Source organism: Panthera onca, chromosome X, assembly GCF_046562875.1.
Source record: "Panthera onca isolate mPanOnc1 chromosome X, mPanOnc1 haplotype 2, whole genome shotgun sequence".
Taxonomy (NCBI): domain Eukaryota; kingdom Metazoa; phylum Chordata; class Mammalia; order Carnivora; family Felidae; genus Panthera; species Panthera onca.
The window spans coordinates 82,564,704-82,587,619 of record NC_138357.1 but is presented as its reverse complement, the minus strand read 5'-3'; the positions used below and the strand labels follow the sequence as shown (position 1 = coordinate 82,587,619).

Here is a 22,916-nt window from a genome sequence, read left to right as displayed (position 1 = left end):
GTCATGTAACAAAACAGTTTCTTAATTTTAAAATAAGATAACTAGGCTGGCTTGTCTATTTCAGGGAGTTTGTAAAAGGACTGATGAAATGATGGATAATAGAATTCTTTGAAGAGCACAAAAGTACTATTTCAAGATAAGGGAATACAATCACACGTTTGTTTACTTTTATAAATTAGGAATACTACCTGTAACAGAGGAGCAGTGCTGCTGTGGTTTTCTTTGTAGAAACTGTTGTCGAACATGCTGATCAACTTCAGTTTCTTCACATTCAGCCCCCGTGTGTTGAGCAGGAGCAGGGGACAAAGTTGCATTCTGGTGCTGAGGGAGTACATTCCCCACAGACTTGCACTGGGAATCCCTGCGTTCTTCCAAACAGCCAGCTGGTTTCTTCTCCCTTGTCTTCTTTATCAGGGTGACCCGGTCTCTAATGGACTTAGCAACAGCTTTGGAATCACTTTCATGGAAGAATCCTGACTTGACCTACAAACAAAATATAATAAGCAAACTACATCTTTAACATTTAAGATTTTTAACTTTTTTTTTTACCAGCAGAGTTATTTTGCACTCCCAAATTGCAAATGCCATTAAATAAGAGCTAATTTGTTTACATGTCCTTTTTGTTTCAATTCAATATAATTGACATAGTTTCAAGTGTATATCATAGTAATTAAATAATTTTTTATACAGGGGTGCCTGGGTGGCTTAGTCGGTTGAGCGTCTGACTTGGCTCAGGTCACGATCTCACAGTTTTGTGGGTTCGAGCTCTACATCAGGCTCTGTGCTGACAGCTCAGAGCCTGGAGCCTGCTTCAGATTTTGTGTCTCACTCTCTCTCTGCCCCTCTGCACCCCCCCCCCTCAAAAATGAATAAACATTAAAAAAATTTTAAATAATTTTTTATACAACTTTATTTATGTTGAGAGGTAGACAGGGAGACAGAGTGCATGTGAGCAGGGGAAGGGCCAGAGAGAGAGGGAGAGAGGGAGAATCCCAAGCAGGCTCCACACTGTCAGTGCAGAGCCTGACGTAGGGCTCAAACTCATGAACCTGTGAGATCATGACCTGAGCCGAAACCAAGAGTGGAACACTTCACTGACTGAGCCACCCAGGCGCCCCTCAATATTTTCGATGTACATCTAGGTTCTTTCTTTTTAATGTTTATTTATTTTTGAGAGAGAGAGAGAGAGAGAGAGAGAGAGAGACATGGAGCGTGAGCAGGAGAGTGGGAGAGAGACTGAGGAAGACACAGAATCAGAAGCAGCTCCAGGCTGTCAGCATAGAGCCCGACACGGGGCTTGAACTCACAAACTGTGAGATCATGACCTGAGCCAAAGTCAGACACCCAACCGAGTGAGCTACCCAGGCCCACCTTCTATGTTCTTTCCTAGACATACATAAATGTAGAGCCTTTAATAAGCATAAGAAAAATACCACTACCAAGTATTGTTAAAAGAATTGTGGCTTTAAACAAAACAAATAACTTGATGTTTCAGTACATGCAGTCTTATTACAGTTAATTTATGACTGTCATTAAGGTTTGTGAAAGATTAAAAGTTTCTTATTCAACAACATTAAGTGCCTACAATGTGCCCAGTACTGGACTCCAGAGACATAGAAGTTATTACACTGGTCGTTTGTCCTGTATGAGCACAAAATCTGGTGGTAAGATGGTACATATTTAACTTAAAATAAGGTAGAAAGCTTTAAGCTCCTATAAAAGCCCTAAAGGGAAAAGAGAAGAAAGCATCACAGAGGAAGGTAAACTCTGACTTGAATTAAAACAAACAAACAAAAAAAGGAACTTGCTGGCTATTAAGGGAGGTGGAGATGAAATTTAGAGATCCACACTCCAGGCAAAGGGATATCGGCTCACAGCAAAGTACTACATCTTACCAGGTGTTAGAAGTGTGAGAGAAGTTAAGGGCTTGCTGTCTGAGAAAAGCGGGGCTGAGGAGCAGAAAGATGACTTGAGGAGGTGGCATGGCAGATTATTCTCAGTCCTACAATCTGTTTTTTTTTTAATTTTTTTTAACGTTTATTTATTTTTGAGACAGAGAGAGAGACAGAGCATGAACGGGGGAGGGGCAGAGAGAGAGGGAGACACAGAATCAGAAGCAGGCTCCAGGCTCTGAGCCATCAGCCCAGAGCCCAACGCGGGGCTCGAACTCACAGACCGCGAGATGGTGACCTGAGCTGAAGTCGGAGGCTTAACCGACTGAGCCAGCCAGGCGCCCCTACAATCTGTTTTTTAAAGTATGCCTTGTGGGTCTGAATACTCAGGAAAATTTCGTGGTAGTTGAAAGATGATTAAAATGTTAGATGGAATCCATATATTTACTTTCACTCCCTCCAAAAGCTCTAAAAAAATCCCCATACTAAATGGATTTTTAAGTTATAAACCCACAAGAACAGGGAGAATAAGAGAAAAACAACAGCAACAACATTTTGGACACTCCAGAATGTGGAAAACAGATTAAGTGACCTAGAAGACCTGAAAATGGTGAACTAGGGAAAGTGGAGAATCATTATCATTTATACTGAAAAATATTCACAAGGCACAGGAACTGGCAATACCTGTTCTGGCATTGGTGTGAGAAGCACTTAAATATTTGGATCCCTGTGCCCCTTCCTCCATTCCACACCTTTGGGTGATTGATTCTCCCCTCCCCAAGAAGCCTGGAGTTTTGTTCTCTAGAGAGGGTAAAAGAGAGGATCTCTGGACTATAGAACACCAGGCACAGTTGACAGTAAAGCTACCATGTAGAAAGTAAGATTAAATGACAATATGCACACTGAATGCCATATGCAGAAACCCTCAGCCCTTTCCCCAACTTGGCTACCAAAATACCAGTAACCAGCCCCCTACCCTTCAGGAAGGACACTGAAAGATGATTCTCTGGGGGAATCTGACCAATCCAAGAATACAGACCTACAAATATTGATGTCAGAGATTCCTTAATTAAAGGCCCACCGTAGAGGTCAACGTTAACAAGTCCGATACAAGCAATCACATCATCCAATGGGCTTGTAAGTTTCTGTGGAACACAAATTATGGGCCCTCAAAGATGTCCCATCCTAATCCTCAAACCTATGAATATGAGGAGAGATCAATCCCATTATTTTGCTATGAACAGGTGACCTTAAAATAGGGAGATTATTTGGGTGAGCCTTTTACCAGCTGGTGACTAAGGATTCAACATGTCATTGCTGCCTTTGAAGATGGAGTGAGGACATATGAAGGGACTGAAAAGCAGCCTCTAGGAGTGGAAAGTGACCACCACCTAACAGCCAGCAAGGAAACGGGGGCCTCTGTCTTACAACTATATAGAATTGAATTCTGCCAAAAACTCATAAGCAGATATGCCCACAGTACCTCCAGATAAGAACCCTGGCTGGTAACACCTTAATTTCAGCCTGTGAGATCCTAAGCAGAGAATACAGTGAAGCCCACTAGGACTTTTGACCTCCAGAACTGAATTAATAAATGGGTGTTGCTTTAAGTCACTAAATTTGTGGTAATTTGTTACACAGCAACAGAAAACATAGTCTCCTATAGTCTATTAATCATGAGCAGCAAGAATTACCAGAAATATGAGAAAAGCCTCTAACAAGAAGACAGTATAAAACCAACAAAGGTAAAACAGCAATTTGGAGAAAAGAGACTACACAGGTAGAAAAACGTTAGAAACACTTTTTTTACAAATATTACAGAGAGGTGTGATAATATTGCCTCAACAAAACAAAAAACAAGATGTTTACTCTAAGGAAGGAACAGACCAAACAATGAATAGGAACTCTTAAAATTAAAACCATGATAACAGAAATGAAAAACTTGATGGGTTAGAAAATAAAGTTGATAATATCTGCCAGAAAGGAGAATAAAAGGACAATAAAGGTGGAAAATAGAAAAGAAAGAACAGTGGAGAATCAGTCCAAAAGGTCCAATATCCAAATGCTAATAGTTCCAGAAAGAAAAAAAATGGGGAGAAATGATCAATAAAATACTTCAAGAAACTTCCCAGAAACTAAAGGATATGAGTTGACAGATTAGAAAGCTCCACTGAGAACCAACAAAGTAGATGAAAATAGACTCAAATCAAGACACATCACTTTATTTTAAAATCTAGATTGTCTGACATAAGTATGGCTACTCCAGTTTTCTTTTGTTGACCATTAGCATGATAGACGGCTTTCCATCCCCTTGAGATCATAAAAGCCATATATGAACGACCCAACGCTAATATCATCCTCAATGTGGAAAAACTGAGAGCTTTCCCCCTAAGGTCAGGAACAAGACAGGGATGTCCACTCTCACCACTGTTATTCAACACAGAATTGGAAGTCTTAGCCTCTGCAATCAGACAACACAAAGAAATAAAAGGCATCCAAATCGGCCAGCAGGAGGTCAAACTTTCACTCTTCACAGATGACATGATACTCTATATGGAAAAGCCAAAAGATTCCACCAAAAAACTGCTAGAATTGACTCATGAATTCAGGATAGTTGCAAGATATAAAATCAATGCACAGAAATCGGTTGCATTCCTATACACCAACAATGAAGTGACAGAGAAATCAAGGAAACGATCCCATTTACAGTTGCACCAAAAACCATAAGATACCTAGGAATAAATCTAACCAAAGAGGTGAAAAATCTATACACTGAAAACTATAGAAAGCTTATGAAAGAAATTGAAGAAGACACAAAGAAATGGAAAAAGATTCCATGCTCCTGGATAGGAAGAACAAATATTGTTAAAATGTCTATACTACCCAAAGAAATCTACATATTCAATGCAATCCCTATCAAAATAACACCAGCATTCTTCACAGAGCTAGAACAAATAATCCTAAAATTTGTATGGAGCCAGAAAAGACCCCGAATAGCCAAAGCAATCTTGATAAAGAAAACCAAAGCAGGAGGCATCACAATCCCAGAGTTCAAGCTATACTACAAAGCTGTAACCATCAAGACAGTATGGTACTGGCACAAGAACAGGCACTCAGATCAATGGAACAGAATAGAGAACCCAGAAATGGACCCACAAACATATGGCCAAACAATCTTTGACAAAGCAGGAAAGAATATCCAATGGAATAAAGACAGTCTCTTCAGCAAGTGGTGCTGGGAAAAGTGGACAGCGACATGCAGAAGAATGAACCTGGACCACTTTCTTACACCATCCCCCAAAATAAACTCAAAATGGATGAAAGACCTCAATGTAAGACAGGAAGCCATCAAAATCCTCGAGAAGAAAGCAGGCAAAAACCTCTTTGATCTTGGCCACAGCAGCTTCTTACTCAACACGTCTCCGGAGGCAAGGGAAACAAAAGCAAAAATGAACTACTGGGACCTCATCAAAATAAAAAACTTCCGCACAGCAAAGGATATAATCAGCAAAACTAAAAGGCAACTGAAAGAATGGGAGAAGATATTTGCAAATGACATATCAGATAAAGGGTTAGTATCCAAAATCTATAAAGAACTTATCAAACTCAACACCCAAAAAACAAATAATCCAGGGAAGAAATGGGCAAAAGACATGAATAGACACTTCTCCAAGGAAAACATCCAGATGGCCAACCGACACATGAAAAAATGCTCAACATTACTCCTCATCAGGGAAATACAAATCAAAACCACAATGAGATACCACCTTACACCTGTCAGAATGGCTAACATTAACAATTCAGGCAACAACAGATGTTGGCAAGGATGTGGAGAAAGAGGATCTCTTTTGCATTGTTGGTGGGAATGCAAACTGGTGCAGCCACTCTGGAAAACAGCATAGAGATTCCTCAAAAAACTACAAATAGAACTACCCTACAACCCAGCAATTGCACTACGAGGCATTTATCCACGGGATACAGGTGTGCTGTTTCGAAGGGACACATGCACCTCCATGTTTATAGCAGCACTATCAATAATAGCCAAAGTACGGAAAGAGCCCAAATGTCCATCGATGGATGAATGGATAAAGAAGATGTGGTATATATATATACAATGGAGTATTACTCGGCAATCAAAAAGAATGAAATCTTGCCATTTGCAACAACGTGGATGGAACTGGAGGGTGTTATGCTAAGTGAAATTAGTCAGTCACAGAAAGACAAAACTCATATGACTTCACTCATATGAGGACTATAAGAGACAAAACAGATGAACATAAGGGAAGGGAAACAAAAATAATATAAAACCAGGGAGGGGGACAAAACAGAAGAGACTCATAAATATGGAGAACAAACTGAGGGTTACTGGAGGGGTTGTTGGAAGGGGGATGGGCTAAATGGGTAAGGGCAATTAAGGAATCTACTCCTGAAATTATTGTTTCACTATATGCTAACTAATTTGGATGTAAATTTTTAAAAAATAAAAATAAAATTAAAAAAAGACATATCACTGAAATTTTAGAATACTGAAAAAAGAAATAGAAACTATTACAAACTTCCAGAGAGCAAAAAATGGATCACATGCAAAAGATTCTGAAAACAGAACTTTATACTTCTCAATATTAATATTGAAAGCCAGAAAAGCATGGAACAATGAGTCTAAAATTTTTTTAAATGCAACCTAAAATGCCATAGCCAGCCAAACAATCAATTAAATATGAATATAGAATAAGAATATTTTCATACATGCAAATCTCAAAGAATTTACCTCTCATACCCTTTCTTTAAGAAGCAGGCAGAGGAAGTGTGCCACTAAAACAATAGGGTAAGCCACGAAAGAGAAAGACATGAGATTTAGGAAACATGAAACCCAACAGAGAGGATGAAGAGTCTATAAAGATAGTAAAGAGAAATATCAGAATAATAGTTGTGCACCAGATGTCCAAGGCAATCATTCCAGACCAAAACAGTATGACTATAAAAATAGACACGTTAAAGGCTATCATCTCCAAGATCCCCACTGCCAATGTTCCATCCCTCTTTTTAACCCAAGGACAGGATGTCCAGATTAACCTGCCTCAGACTATCTGTACTTGGCTAATCTGACCATGTGCTGCCAAAGCTCCTGTATGCCTTCCCTCCAAGCACTGTAGCAGCCTGGATCTGGTGTGGACGCACATTCAACCCCACAGAAGTTCTCTATTGTCATCTGCTCTGTGGGGAGAGGGAGCATGAGGAGATTAGAAGTAGAGAAGTCAGAGAGGCCCATGCCCCATCAAACCATATTGTAACCACACAACTAATTTCTGGTCCATACAACAGCCCACTGGTGACCTGACTAGTGAGCCATGTGTGTATTTCCCTAAATTTAATCATGACCTCACCTGTTGACTTCCCCTCTTGTAAATGCTTAGGGAAACTGAAGGCAGACTATGACTGAGAGACTATTCAGTTGGCTATCCTGGCCATCTTCACCTAATAGTAACTTCAGTAATCACCTAGGTGTGGGCTTGCCACTCAGGTTTCTAAAACAAAACAATATATTACTTAGATAAACTATAATGAAAAACAAAGGAAGGAATAAGTAACACAAAAGCCAGGGTAGATATTACCTGTAGTGATTAGGGAAGGGAATACAACTGGGAGGGGCATACAGGTGGCTTCAAAGGTATCAGTTGTGTTCTATTTCTTAATAAAAGTAGCATTTTATTATTCTTTATACTCTACATACAAATTTAATATATTCTTATGTAAAGATACATTTCACAATAAAATAATTTAAATAAAGAAAAGGAGAAAACGAGAGGAAAGAAAGCAAGAAGGAGAAAGGAATCAATCAACCCTGATACTATAAAGGGCAGCATTGGTTGGGGGGTGTGGAGAATAGTGGTAGGATTCACTTACCATTTCATATGCTACTTCCTCAGATGTATCCGTTTCTAAATTGAAACTGAATTCAATAGCTTCATTGTCTTTGTGTTTGCCTTTCAATTTTTTAGGGTCTTCAACCCAGAGTCTTAAAGCCAGGGACGAATTAGAGTAGTCATCTTCCTCTGCTAACTCCACCCTCAGTCCTGTATCCTCAGCAAAAAATGCGTGGTTTAATAGGTCCCTGATAGACAACCTAATAAACAAAATACATATCTCATTATCAATTTGTCCAATCACAAACAAGATATAGAACCCTTAATTAGTAAATATTAATTACATCAAAATAACAATCTTATTTTAAAACTTCTATTAATTAAACCATTACCCTGCTTTGTTAAAAACCGAATCTTATATCCAACTCATTATTACCAAGAATGCAAAGAAATCCCACCTAACATACATTTAAAGTCACCTTAATTAAAGATTGTTATCAACAACACATCTAGATACTATATGCCTAGAGAACTGAAGCTGTGCTATAGTATATGTTGGGTAGAGTGACTAGTTTCCCTAAGCCACTGGCTTAAGTTACTAAAACTCAAACAACAGACTGTCAGCAAAGGCAACTAAAAACTTCCAGATATATAAACTCTAAAGTAAACCATAAATTCAAACTATTTTACAAATGTTATAAATAGAAGTCATTGACTCCATTAACAATAGTCAAGTTAGTGTACTTTACTCTTTAGAGAATGCCATGAATGAAACTAATTTAGTTCTGCAAAGTCCCATGGTTTTCTTAAAATATGTAAGTCTAGTATTTTAGGCCAAAGTATACATGCAGTGGATGTGCCTCTAACCTAATATTAGGAATTAACCATCTCTGAAGAGAAAAAAAAGGACAGGGGTTCAAAAGATTCTTTTACAAGCTCAGGACAGTTAATTTCCTTTGCTTTCACCAATTTCTAAAACAGATATTTAATATCTAATGTATCTACATTACAGGTCAGAGAGAACTAAAACCAATGTCTATGTAGAAAACCTCTCACACTACTTAAAACAGATAAAGTACATTAATAGCATGGTATCCTGTAACTTGAGGATTTTCAACCCTTCTGATCATTTTACTGATTGAGACAAATACATAACTAAGAGAGAGTTATAAAAAGAATAAGCTTCCTCATACTAATTAGTTTTAAGGCTAAGGTGAGATGTGTTTAAGAAGGCACAACCAAGTTAAAGTCCTCTGCCTCTCAATGAAAAATTTCCCTAGGTATTTTTACTAAGGAATAATTACAGCAATAGCACCAAAAGACACCATTAAATACTTATTACTCTGTTAGGTATTTTATATGCATTATCTTTTTAATCACCAAAATAAGACCTGTTTTGAGGAACAGTTAAGTAACTTACTCAAGATCACACTGGCTAAGTATGAATCCACATTTGAATCTTGGTCTGATGTAGAAGCTTATGCTCTTTCTAATACACTAATATGCTATGAATCCTTCTGAATATTCCAATGTTCTCTGATAACAGTTCACAATGAAAATGCTGTAAAAGCACTAATCAGAATCCAAACTAAAATGGCTACTTCAACATCATACAACTGATCCTTGAACACTATGGGGGGTTAGGGTGCCAACCTCAGTTGAAAATCTGTGTCTAACTCTTAACTCCCCCAAAACTTAACTATTAATAGTTCTATTGACCAGAAGCCTTACCAATAACATACAGTTGATTAACACGTATTTTGCATATGTATTACATACTGTATTTTTACAATAAACTAAAGAAAACATTATTAAGAAAACCATAAGGAAGAGAAAATACATTTACAGTACTATACTGTTTGTTGTTCAAGGGTCAACTGTATTTTCAGTCTCATTTAAAAAAAAAGTATGCCTAAACTCTTACAACTTAAAAATGGCCACAACAAAAACATTAACAACCTAACTTTAAAAAGGGCAAAGGACTTGAACAGACACTCTTCCAAAGAAGATATACAAATGGCCAATAACCACATGAAAAGAACCACGTGAAAAGATACTCAACATCATTAGCCATTAGGAAAATGCAAATCCAAACCACAATGAGATACCAATTCGTAACCATTAGGATGGCTATTATCAAAAAATGGAAAATAACGAGTATTGGTGAGGACGTTGAAAAACTGGAACCTTCATATGTTAGTGGAAGGAATACAAAATGGTGCAGTCACCATGAAAAAAAACTGGTGGTTCTCCAAAGAATTAAACAGTATTACCATACAATCCAGTAATTCCACTCCTAGGTATATAATGAAGAGAACTGAAAACAGGGATTCAAGCAAATACTTATTCACCAATACCCATGCAACACTATTCATCAAAACCAAAAGGTAGAATAACTAACCCAAGTGTCCATCAACAGACTAATGGATACACAAAATGGGCATGTATGTGTTTCTTCCTTAAAAATGACATTCTGATACAGGCTACAAAATGGATCAACCTTGAAAACACTATGCTAAGTTAAATAACCAGCCACAAAAAGACAAATTATTGTATGATTCCACTTACATGAGGTACCTAGAATAAACAAATTCATAGAGACAAAAGTAGAATAAATGTTACTAGGTGTTGAGGGGAAAAGGAATGGAGAGGTACTATGTAATAGGTACAGAGTTTCTGTTTGGGTGATGAAAAGGTTCTGTAAATACAAAGCTGTGTGGTTGTATACAACAATGTGAATATACTTAATGCCACTGAATTGTATACTTAAAAATGATTAAAATGGTCAATCTTAAGTTATGCACATTTTATCATAATTAAAATATATAACTACCTAGATATAGCCTGTTGGTACAAACACCAATAATGTTTTATAATAAAGCTATAATTAAACAGGTTTTACCTTAGTGGCTTTATATATTCTCAGATATACAACACTGAACTTAGAAAACTAATAAAAACGGGGGACAGTCAATAAAATGTGGGTGAAAATAACTTCTATAAAAGACCTATCACCTTCATTAATCATAACCAATAAGGAGGTAAAAAATCAAAAATTTAACCTACTGATTTAACTCGGCAACTGTCCTAAGCTCAAATTAATGGGAAATATAAGCTAAAACTAAAGGGATGTGTCCATAAAAAAAAAACTGATACAAATAAATCTAGAATACTACTACTTTAATTTTTTTTTTTTTTTTTGAGAGATGGAGCATTAGTGGGGAAGGAGCAAGAGAGCGGGAGACACAGAATCCGAAGCAGGCTCCAGGCTCCGAGCTGTCAGCACAGAGCCCAATGCGGGGCTCAAACCCACAAACTGTGAAATCATGACCTGAGCCAAAGTCAGATGCTTAACCGAGCCACCCAGGCGCCCATCTAGAATACTACTTCTTGAAAAAAATAGCCCTATCCACTTTACCATTATCATGACCTAAGGATATATGGTCTATAAATAAAAAACATCCAGTGAGTTGATGGTCAATTTTTTTAAGCTATCATAAAAAATCATTTAAGTACTTACCTGAAGGTAACACAGCAGAAGCTCTCTACCATCAACTGTTAGAAACAAATTAACCTGGGGGCCCAACCATTTGAGTACTTACCTGAAGGTGACACTGCAGAAACTCTCTACTATCAACTGTTAGAAACAAGTTAAACTGGGAGGCTCAAATGACTGTTAAACTGATGGCTGAAGGTGATGAAAATTTGCCACAACACACACAAACAAACCCCAAATTTCAGTTCAAGAAAAACTGAGCACATGGTATCAAAGTCCAAAATGGCAAGCAACATGCACTGATACACTTCACTCAATACAGTACGGTTTGTGTTCTACTCAAAAGTAATACTCAGTATTATTCAAAGGTTAGAAAATGACCCAGTCCAAGATAAGAGTTTAATGTATCTATCAGTTATGTCATTTTGCTACATTTGCACCCACCTTTCTGATTTGTTTTGACGAATACACCCTTCAATGATTTCTTTCACTTCAGGATCAGTGACTTTATTGAAACTGGCTGGCTTTATGCCCTGGGAAAAGAAAAATGGTTTCTAGTCACAAAATAAGCAATTGGAAGCCTAAGTAAACAGGATGCTTATTAAAATAATAAATTTTGACCACTAAACTAAAATATAAGATAAATATATACATACAGTTTAACAATTTTTTGACAAAGATTTTGCCATAGTTCTAATAGTCTACAAATAACAGTGGAGACTTATAAACAATCTAAATTTCCAACAACAGAGGTGATGTTACATAAATTATATGATATATATATATGCTCATGTTATGCAAAAACTAAAAATGTTCTCAAAGTATTTAATAACAGAAAATTCTCATATTGAAACATTAAGTATGGAAAAAATTGGATCTCAAAATGTACATACAAGTATAACCCCAATTAACAAACTATAATAAACGAGTCTTCCAGAAGAGCTAGAAGCAATGGACAATCAATATATTATGTATGTATAGGGGCACCTGGGTGGCTCAGTCGGTTAAGCATCTGACTTCGGCTCAGGTCATGATCTCATAATTCATGGGTTTGAGCCCCGTACCGGGCTCTGTGCTGACAGCTCAGAGCTTGGAGCCTACTTCACATTCTGTGTCTCCCTCTCTCTCTGCCCCTCCCCAACTCATGCTCTGTGCCTCTCTCTCAAAAATAAACATTAAAAAAATATATATGTATTATGCAAAATATATATATACACACATCTATAAACTTTTGAGAAATCTGTATTATTTTTATCATTAAGCAATACTAAAATATTGAGAGAACCTCAAGCTAATCAATAGGTTCTAGGAATGCATTAACAAATTAGTAAGGTCTAGACAATTCAAAATGTTTCTGTAACAATGTTAGCTGCCTGAATCTGCTTATTTTACATTCTATTACTCTTAAATTATGAGTTTTAGATTTCACAAAATAATCATTACAGTCATTTAATAGAAAACTCCAAATTAATCTAGAAGGAGAAAGATATGATAGAATAATTGTCATGGAATAAGGCAATCTAAAACCTAGTTCTGGGTCTGCCACACTACTTCACAGGATGCACAATCAGAAAGCCCAGTATCATATACTAGATAAACCTGGTGAGATTAGGAGTTAATTTGGATCTCAAACTCAAGAAACTTTAATACAGATGGAAATGTGAATTGTGATATGGCATTTTTGTGATTTTAATATGAAATAATAAAATCATCATTCAAAAAATGGTGTTACATCATTCTACTTATACAAAAACTCCTCTTTGACCTTTCCACTGATCTCTTACCTCTTCCGCAGTCCTGGGTAATTATTGCCTTTCTCTGCTCCTAGGTGAAATTAATTGGGAAGCTGCAACTTCCAAAACCAAGTACAAATTCTTTTCTATTTGTGGCCATACAATGTATGAACTCAGACTAAAAAGACATTCTAGCCTTATCTCTTCTCTCAGCTCTTTGTTGCAGAAATCTTCAAACATACTCAAAGGTAGAATAGTATAAGAAGCCCCAAGTAACCATCACCAGCTTCAACAAGCAACATTTTGTCAACCTTGTTTCAGCTATCTACCCCCATACCTTTTTTATCCTAAAATATTTTAAAGCAAATCTTAGGCATCATGTCATTTCACTCAGAAAGTCTCCAGTTTATACCTCTAACAGATATCATGTCACCATCCCACCTAAAATAATTACCAATAATTACTTAACATTATCTAAAACCCAGTCCACACTCAAATTTTCCAAATTGTCTAAATGATGTCTTCTTATAGTTGGTTTGTTCAAATCAGGATTCAAACAAGGTCCTGACAGAACATGTATGGTGCATTAGACCTGGCTCATACCATCTCACAAGAGGCAACTATTACATTGTCAAGAAATCTGTAAGTTGATTATTAAACACAGTCATTTACAAAACTTATATAAGCTTACAATTAAATAAATTATATCAACAGCCAAGGAAATAAATACTGATAACACTACTCGTAATTATTTTACTACATTTTACTATTATTTATGCTCTTGAGGTTGTTTATTATATCTGTATGGTAGAAATACCATATGATGAGTGCCACTGTATATACTGTTCCCAACCCTGCATTCAGTGAGGTCACGGTGGTGACTTGAAATCAGTCATGGTGAGAATATTTAACACCAAGGAAATCAGAGAATGCTAGAAATCAGTGCTTTTTCTTTTTCAGAGAATCGGTTGTTAAACATTTAGCTCACTTAAAGTAGCTCACCACTACTTTAAGTCTCTTGTACTCTTTAACAGTCCCTCCCCTTTTTACTTTCATGAAATTGATTTGTTGGAGAAACTAGGTCATTTGTCCTATAGAATGGCCCACATTCTAGATACTGGCTTTATTTCTTGTCTCCCTACACATGTATCTCTAGAGTCAGACAGATTTGAGGTCAAAATCCACCACTATTAGTAGCTGTGTGAACTTGGGCAAGTCACAATCTCTGATTCTCAGCCTTATCATTCGTAAACTGAAGATAGCACCATCTTGTAGGGTTATAATATGAAGGTATATAGTATACAGCATGCATTTAAAAATGGTACCTGTTAGTATTAGTTACTTGAAACACTCTAACAATCTCTTTCACAGCCTATTCTACAGCCACCCAAGTAGATATGAAATAGACCTATTTTGAACAATCCTAAGACTTTGCTTCTACCTTACATCCCTTACTATACTCTTATTTTTATAGCTATTTGTGAATTTAAAAATGCAAGCTCTTTATGGGTAGCAAATACTTCTTATTCATCTTTACATTCCTTGAAATTTCTAATGCAAAAAATTACCTATAACAGGGAATCAAATGCTGTAGCTGTTGAACAATATTTTGAATGCTCTTTCATAATTAGGCATTTAGAACTAGAAACCTTCAAAACCATTTAGTCAAACTTCATTATCAGCTTTGAAAAAAATATTATCCACCCAATAAATCTAAAAATTATTTACAAACAAATGGATATAGATATGTCTATACATTTACCCAAAGGTACTAATACAGAGCATTTTATGTGACCCCAATAAAGTACAGGCATACAGCATAAATATAAAGCTTGTTTCATTACAATTATGTTAAATTTAGCAGTGTTATACAGCACTAAACTAAAACCAAAATTAGTTTTAAGCTGACTTTACCAACTTCAACATGAAACATGACAATCTAAGAAGTAAAAAAGAATAAAGTTATACCTACGCTAGTTACTTTACGGTATATTTGAGCTGCATTCTGGCACTCAGAATAAGGGTATTCAGAAGTAGCCATTTCCAGCATACACATTCCAAAAGCATAGACATCTACAGATTCATCGTAGTGCTCTTCATACATTTCTGGGGCCATAAACTCAGGAGTCCCTACAAAATAACACCACATCCATATTTTTATTAAAAAGAAAAATTTATCTACCAAGATCACATTCCCTTTTCCATATGGATTACCTGGGTTAATTTCTGCTCCCTAAACCAAATTTATAAATAAAACATTTGCAGGAATACTTGCTATATCTATACAAAGTACGTCAAGAATTTCCTTAACTTTCCATACTGGTAAAGTACAACTTGTAATGCTCAAGATAATGATTACTAAAATCTGTTTTTATTTCTAATCCTTTATTTACAAATTTTTCTGAATTAAATTAGTAAATCTTCTGTCTTAAGTCTTTGGAACCTTTTAATATGTCCCACAAAAGAAATACACTAGGATGTGTCTGAAATAAGTCAATATATAATGGATATTTAAAAGCAAATTTGGGACACCTGGGTGGCTCAGTCTTAAGTGTCCTACTCCTGATTTTGGCTCAGGTCATGATTTCACAGTTCTTGAGATTGAGCCCCATGTCAAGCTCTGTACTAACAGCACAGAGCCTACTTGGGATTCTCTCTCTCCCCCTCTCTCTCTGCTCCCCCCCCCCCCACTCATGCTCTTTCTCTCAAAATAAATAAACACTTATAAATAAATAAATAAATAAATAAATAAATAAAGTAAAACCAAATTCACATTCTAGGACAGGGGTCAGCAAACTTCTCTGTGAAGGACCAGACAGTAAAGATTTCAGGCTTTGCAGTCTATATGGTCTGTCACAACTACTCAACTCAGTCACTGTAGTGCAAAAGCAGCTATAGACAATACATAGATGAAGGAATGTAGTTGTGTTCCAATAAAACTTTTATTTACAAAAATAAGCAATGGAGCCAGATTTGATTCATGGGCCATAGTTTGCTGATCCCAATTCTACACATACACAATTAAAAAATCTCTCTTTATCCTAACAATAAACTATAAAATGTTAATCACCAATGACACTCTTAGCAAATGATGTTCGCATTAAGGTGGCTAGTCCTAGATCACCAATCTTCACAGATCCAGTGGGTCCCGTGATGAAAATATTGTCACACTTCAGATCCCGGTGAATAATGGGAGGAGTCCTAGTGTGCAAGAACTGCAATCCCTTTAAAATTTGCCTGCACCAACTCCTTAAGACCTTTGGTTTCATGACTTTAAATCGTTTTAAGTACCTACACAAAGGAAAAAAAAGACCACATATAAACAAACATATCTAGCTTATTATATGAGCACTATTAGGGTAAATCATGTAAGTTAGCCGGTATTGTATGTACTATGATTGTCAGCACTGAATTGTCCTCTATTGTCTGTTATAGAAAAAAAAAATTAAATCTAGGCTTCATTCTTAGAGAAGACATCCTACCAAGTCTATCATTTTTAGCTTTTTAAATTCAAAACAAGAATCATTCTAATCAGAGTGACCTCTTGTGGAAGGGCAGCACAATTTTAAAAAGAAAATCCTTCTCTACTTTCCAATAACTATTTCTATAAAGTCACCAGGGGGGTTAACTATGTAAAATTTTAGTACAAAGATGCTAGGAAACATAAAAAGTATATCCCATATTTAATAATTATAAATAAGTGATTGTACCATCAAATGAAAAACTGCAGTCAGAAATAAAACAATAAATTATAATTATATAGTACTGCTCACTAGATATGTGAACCTGGCCACACCCCCAATCTTTCATTATTTTTACAAAATGACATTATTTGTAATTCTTAAACTCTATGCTATCCCACAAATATTCATTTCTCAATACTGTATATTCTAACAAACTTAACATCCTGAATTTTTCAACCTGCCCTGACACATAGTTGCCAGTCTAACACTACATATTCTTTAATCAAGTACTGCAATTTTACAAACAATTTTTATGACTCTTGAAAAGTATTTCCAAATAAAACTTCATTAGCACTATCAGTGTCAACTTACGTTTTTAAGGTTCCTGATGTCATAAGTTCAGTCACCAATACAATACATTTCTTTCCCTTTAATACAGACTCCCAGGAATCATAAAATCGAACTATATTGGGATGTTGGAGACCTTTTAACATCTCTGCTTCTTCCTTGAACCTTTGCTGCTCAGCTTTGGTTAATTTCCGGTCCTGAAATGGAGTAGCAAGTTCCAAATAGAGTCTAGAAATTCTCATGGACATTTCTAACACCACTCAAATGTGTGCTTTGTTCTGTTGTTTTCATTTATATACGTATTTATTTTTATCTGTCAATTTTTTTTCTCAGGACTTATATAATCATTGATAAATTTTATTAGGTAGTTACTTTCATTCCTCCCATTCAACAATGCAGCAGCTGTTATATTTCATAACTATGCTATAAACCTACCTGCAAAATAAATCAATATGTTGAAAAACAATACCTCATATGATAACTAAACTTTCCGTGGTGATCATTTCACAATATACACATATATCAAATCATTATGTTGTACATTTTAAATATCTACATTGTTATATATCAATTATATCTCAATAAAACTGGAAAAATAAATAAAAAATAAAATCACCTTTGCTGGAAAAGAAAAATAATATGTCAAAATGAAAAAAGTAATAAAACAAACAGGAAGTTTCCCTAAGAAATCCCTGAATTTCCACATCTATAGGATCTATATGATGTCAGGACAGGAATAATCAAAATGTTAGACATGTAGACATCTCTTCTGGTTAAATATCTGAACTGCCAACATATTTCTAGAAAGAAATACAAGGTTATCAACCAGTAAAATATCTTCAAACAGGAATTACACCTCTAATCTGCTATATTAAATGCTAAAAGTCAAAGGAGCAATGTTTATAGAATTCTGAGGGAGGACTGTAACCCTAAAACTCTGAACCCAGAAAAATAACCAATCAAATTTATAAGGGAAAAATAGGCACATTTTTAAGAAAATAAGGGCCCAAAGTACATCATTCCATACACCCCTTCTGAAAATATTATTCAAAGAATTTCAAAAAAATATGGCCAAATAAAATCATTAGAAAAGGAGTGTGTGGCATACAATAAATAGTAATAAATTGCCAATAATGCTTACTTAGGGTAAAGGCTAAGTAATAGTGGTTAATGTGGTTGGTAAAATGGAATGAATTTTCTAAACAATAATTAAAATAGAAGATATATAATGCAAAAAGAAAGCCTGGAATTAAAACTCCAGATGATCACTGAATGTTGTATGTAATAAGTGAGGAATCAGTAAATTCTACACCTGAAACTAATATTACACTGTATGTTAACTGGAATTTAAATAAAAATGTGAGACTACAAAAATTTTAATTTAATTTAAAAAATTCTAACAAAAAAAAGGAAGAATAAAAGCAATTTTTGTCTTCTGCAAGAGGGAGCAGGAGAGGAAGGAGTGGCAGAACTATTTTAAGTTTTGATTTTAACAGAGAAATAATCAAGTATCCTCGTTAAAAATTTAGTTATGATTTCCATTTCAAGATGATTGACAACATATTAAATTAAATTAAATCCCTTCTCTTCCTAAATTCCACCAAAATGGCAAAAGAAATATATAAACAAATCCATAATAGCATTGGAAATAAGAGAAGGGTTCAAACCAAAGATTTTTTAAGATAAAATACATACATTGATAGACTATATTTTTATGAAACTCAAGAGAGTAGGAAAAAAAGGAAAAAGAGTAGAAGAAATATTAACTTGATGAACATGAAAGAGTATCATTAGAGAGGTTTCTTTTGTTTAGCAAAAATAAACTACTGGGACTTCCTGAATATAAAAAGCTTCTTCACAGCAAAGGAAACAATCAACCCAACTAAAAGGCAACCTACAGAATGGGAGAAGTCTGCAAATGACATATCTGAAAAAGGGTTACTATCCGAAAAATATAAAGAATCTATACAACTTAACACCCCTCAAAAACAAATAATCCAGTTAAGAAAATGGGCAGAAGATATGAATAGGCATTCTTCCGAAGAAGACATACAGATGGCTAACAGACACATGAATAGATGCTCAACATCACTGATCATCAGGGAAATACAAAACTAATGATATATAACCTCACACCTGTCAGAATGGCTAACATCAACACAGGAAACAACAGGTGCTGGCAAGGATGTGGAGAAAGGGGAACCTTACACTGTTGGTGGAAACGCAAACTGGTACAGGCACTCTGGAAAACAGTATAGAGGTTCTTCAAAAAGTTAAAAATAGAACTACCCTATGATCTAGCAATTGCACTACTAGGTATTTACACAAAAAATACAAAAATACTAATTCAAAGGGACACATGCACCCCGATGTTTATAGTAGCATTATCTATAGTAGTCAAATTATGGAAACAGCCCAAGTGTCCATCAACTGATGAATGGATAAAGAAGATGTGGTATATATATGTATATATACACACACACATATGATATATATATATGTATATATATATATATACACACACACACACAATGAAATATCATTCAGCTATAAAAAAGAATGAAATTTTACCATTTGCAAAGACAAGGATGGATCTAAAGAGTATTATGCCAAGTGAAATAAGTCAGTCAGAGAAAGACAAACACCATATGATTTCACTCATATGTGGAAGTTAAAAACAAATGAACAAATGGGAAAAGAGAGAGGCAAACCAAGAAACAGACTCCTAACCATAGAGAACAAACAGAGCAGAGAGAGAAGGAGACAAGAGGATCTCAAGTGGGCTCTATACTGACAGCAGAGGGCCTGATTCAGGGCTCGAACTCAGAACTGTGAGATCATGATCTGAACCAAAGTTGGACGCTTAACCAACTGAGACACCCAGGCGCCCCCCACAAGTTCTTTATAGATTCTGCATACAAGTCCTTTATCACATATGTGATTTGAAAATACTCTCTGCCACTCTCTGGATTACCTTCTCATTCTCTTAATAGTGTCTTTCATAAGAGCAAAATATTTTAATTTTGTTGAAGTCCAATTAATTGATTTCTACTTTCATGGATCATGTGTTCATTGTTACATCCAAGAACTCTTTTCCTATATTTGAAATGTTTCACGCTAAAATGTTGGGATAATTTTGTTGACAAAGTTGTACGTCATGTTCTCTTCTACTTCTTTGACTCTTTTCCAGAGCATGGCTATATTTCATTTGTCACTTCTTCTCTCATGTATTTTTGCACTTTTTATTTTTCTTCATCAGGTTCATTAATCATTTTTTCAGAAAGTCAAAATGAGTAAAATTTATTTATCCTATTTTTATGTTTGCAAGTTTTTATTAATTTCAGTTATCTTTATTAATTCCCTCTTATTTTGCTTTTCCTTTGCTATTATTTCCCTAATGTCTCAAGAGTACTACATCCCTTCTAGTTATTATTCATTAATAATGAAGACATTTTAGGTGATAAATTTTCTTCTGGGAATAGCTTTGCAATGATCCACAAGTTTCACTGTAACGTCCTCTATTTTATAGCTTTCTAGGTAGTTTATAATTTCAGTTTTGATTTTCTCCTCAATCCAAAATTTGTCTAGAAATGTGATTTCTAATTTCCAATTAAGAATCTTTTAGTTATTTGTTTCATTATTTCTAATTTTACTGAGTAATGCAGAATATAAAACATATTTTCTTTAACTTAATATTTTCTATGGGCCACATATTTGACCAACTTTTTTAGAGGCTTCAGACTGTATTAACGTATATTCTCTCTTTGAAGGATATAAAGTACTATATATCCATCAAATGAAGTCTGTGGATTATACTATCTAGTTCCTCTATATTTATTCACTTTTTGTCTACTCGATCTGTCCTATTTTGAAATAATAGGACCTGGAATTTCCTACTATAACCATATGTTTACCCATTTTCCTTGAATCTATTACAGGTTCTTAGTTTAAATTACTAGCCAAATTATTTTTGGTGCCTACAGGTCTTTGATATATCTTCTTAAACTGTGAAGTAAATAATTTCATAAAATCCTGTTCAATGTTTTAACTTTACTTTCTTCCTTCTGTGATACATTAATATTGCCACTCCTCTTTTCTCTTTCTTGTGCATATGTTTATCTTAACCTTTCTTTATCACTGTTTCAAGTATATTTTTAGCAAACAACACATGTGGGTTTTGTCTTTTAACCCCATCTGGGAGGCTGAGTCCACAGACTTCATTTGATGGATATATAGTAGTTTTTGATTTTGATAGGGACTGCATTGTATTTGCCAATCTCCTTTGGCATTGACACTTAATGATATTAAACCTTCTAGCCATTAAATTCCATTTATTTATGTCTTCTTTAAATTTAGCAATGTTTTGGGGCACCTGGGTGGCTCAGTCGGTTAAGTGTCCGACTTCAGCTCAGGTCATGATCTCGCGGTTCGTGAGTTCCAGCCCTGGGTCAGGCTCTGTGCTGCCAGCTCAGAGCCTGGAGCCTGCTTCAAATCCTGTGTCTATCTCTCTCTCTTCCCCTCCCTCACTCATGCTCTCTTTCTGTCTCTCAAAAATAAATAAAAACATTAAAAAAATTAAAAAATAAACTTAGCAATGTTTTGTAGTTTTCAGTGTTACAAGTCTTTCACCCCTTTAATTAAATTTCTTCCTACATATTTTGTTCTTTTTGATGCTATTGTAAATGGAATTGTTTTCTTAATTTCCTTTTTGGGTTATTAATTTCAGTACAGAAACACAACTGATTTTTGAGCGTTGGTTTTGTATCCTGCAACTTTGCTGAATTAGTTTATTAGTGTTTGATTTTCAGTGTTATGAAAAAGAAGCTAACAAGTTGTAAAAATGAAAAAATGTGATCTAAGTCAACAGGAATAAAGGAAACAAAAAGTAAAATATATACAGAACCTAAAATAAAATGGAAGTAGTAAAATTAAGTATATCATGTGCTAAATCAAATATGTTCATAATGCATGATATACAATGCAGTCCCTATCAAAATCCCAATGACATTATCTGCATAAATTTTAAAAAATCCTAAAATTCATGTGGAATCTCAAAGACCTCAAATTCCCAAAATAATCTTGAAAAAGAACAAAGTTGGAGTTCCTGATTTAAAAACTTACTATAAAACTACAGTAATCAAAACAGTGTGATACTGGCATAAAGGCAGACAAAAAGATCAATGGAAAAGACTACAGAGCCAGGAATAATCCCTTGCATATATGGTCAAATAAATGATTTTCAACAATGATGCCAAGATCAATCAATGGGAAAAGGACAGTCTCTTCAACAAATGGTTGGGCAAACTGGCTATCCACATGCAAAAAACGTAAAGTTGGACTCTTAGCTTATACCATATACAAAAATTAACTCAAAATGTATCAAAGACCTAAACATAAGAGCTAAAAATTAAAAAAAAAAAAAAACTTCTAGAAGAAAATATAGAGGAAAGCTTCATGATATTGGGTGCAACAATGAATTTTTGGATATGACACCAAAAGGATAGAGATAAGAAAAATTAGATAAATTGGACTTAGTCAAAATTTAAAACTTTTGTACATCAAAGTACTATTAAAAGAATGAAAAGACAATCCACAGTATAGGAGAAAACATTTGCAATTCATATATCTGATGAGGGATTAATACTCAGATCATATAAAGAACTCGGACAACTCAACAACCATAAACACAACAACCAAAAAAACAACCCAATTTAAAAATTGGTAAAGGACTTGAATAGTTATTTCTCCAAAGAATGAAATATAAATTGATAGTAAGCACATGAAAAGAGGCTCAACATCCCTAGTCACTAGGGAAATGGAAATCAACACCAGAATGAGCACTTCACATCTATTAGGATGGCTATGTTTCATTTATTTATTTTGAGAGAGAGAGAGAGAGA

At 35.1% G+C, this 22,916-nt stretch overlaps 1 protein-coding gene across 2 annotated transcripts in view; it reads right to left on the bottom strand.

The window, feature by feature from the left end:
* WNK3 (WNK lysine deficient protein kinase 3) overlaps positions 1–22,916 on the bottom strand; it is a 185,130-nt gene that overhangs the window by 124,154 nt on the left and 38,060 nt on the right. For both annotated transcript variants that reach the window (XM_081794294.1, XM_081794293.1), the window contains exons 3-8: positions 17,041–17,213; positions 16,056–16,276; positions 14,958–15,115; positions 11,697–11,785; positions 7,797–8,016; positions 189–483 (exon numbers count right to left, since the gene is read on the bottom strand). In XM_081794294.1, the coding sequence (XP_081650420.1) occupies positions 189–483; positions 7,797–8,016; positions 11,697–11,785; positions 14,958–15,115; positions 16,056–16,276; positions 17,041–17,213 (1,156 nt within the window). The remainder of the gene's footprint in view (positions 1–188; positions 484–7,796; positions 8,017–11,696; positions 11,786–14,957; positions 15,116–16,055; positions 16,277–17,040; positions 17,214–22,916) is intronic.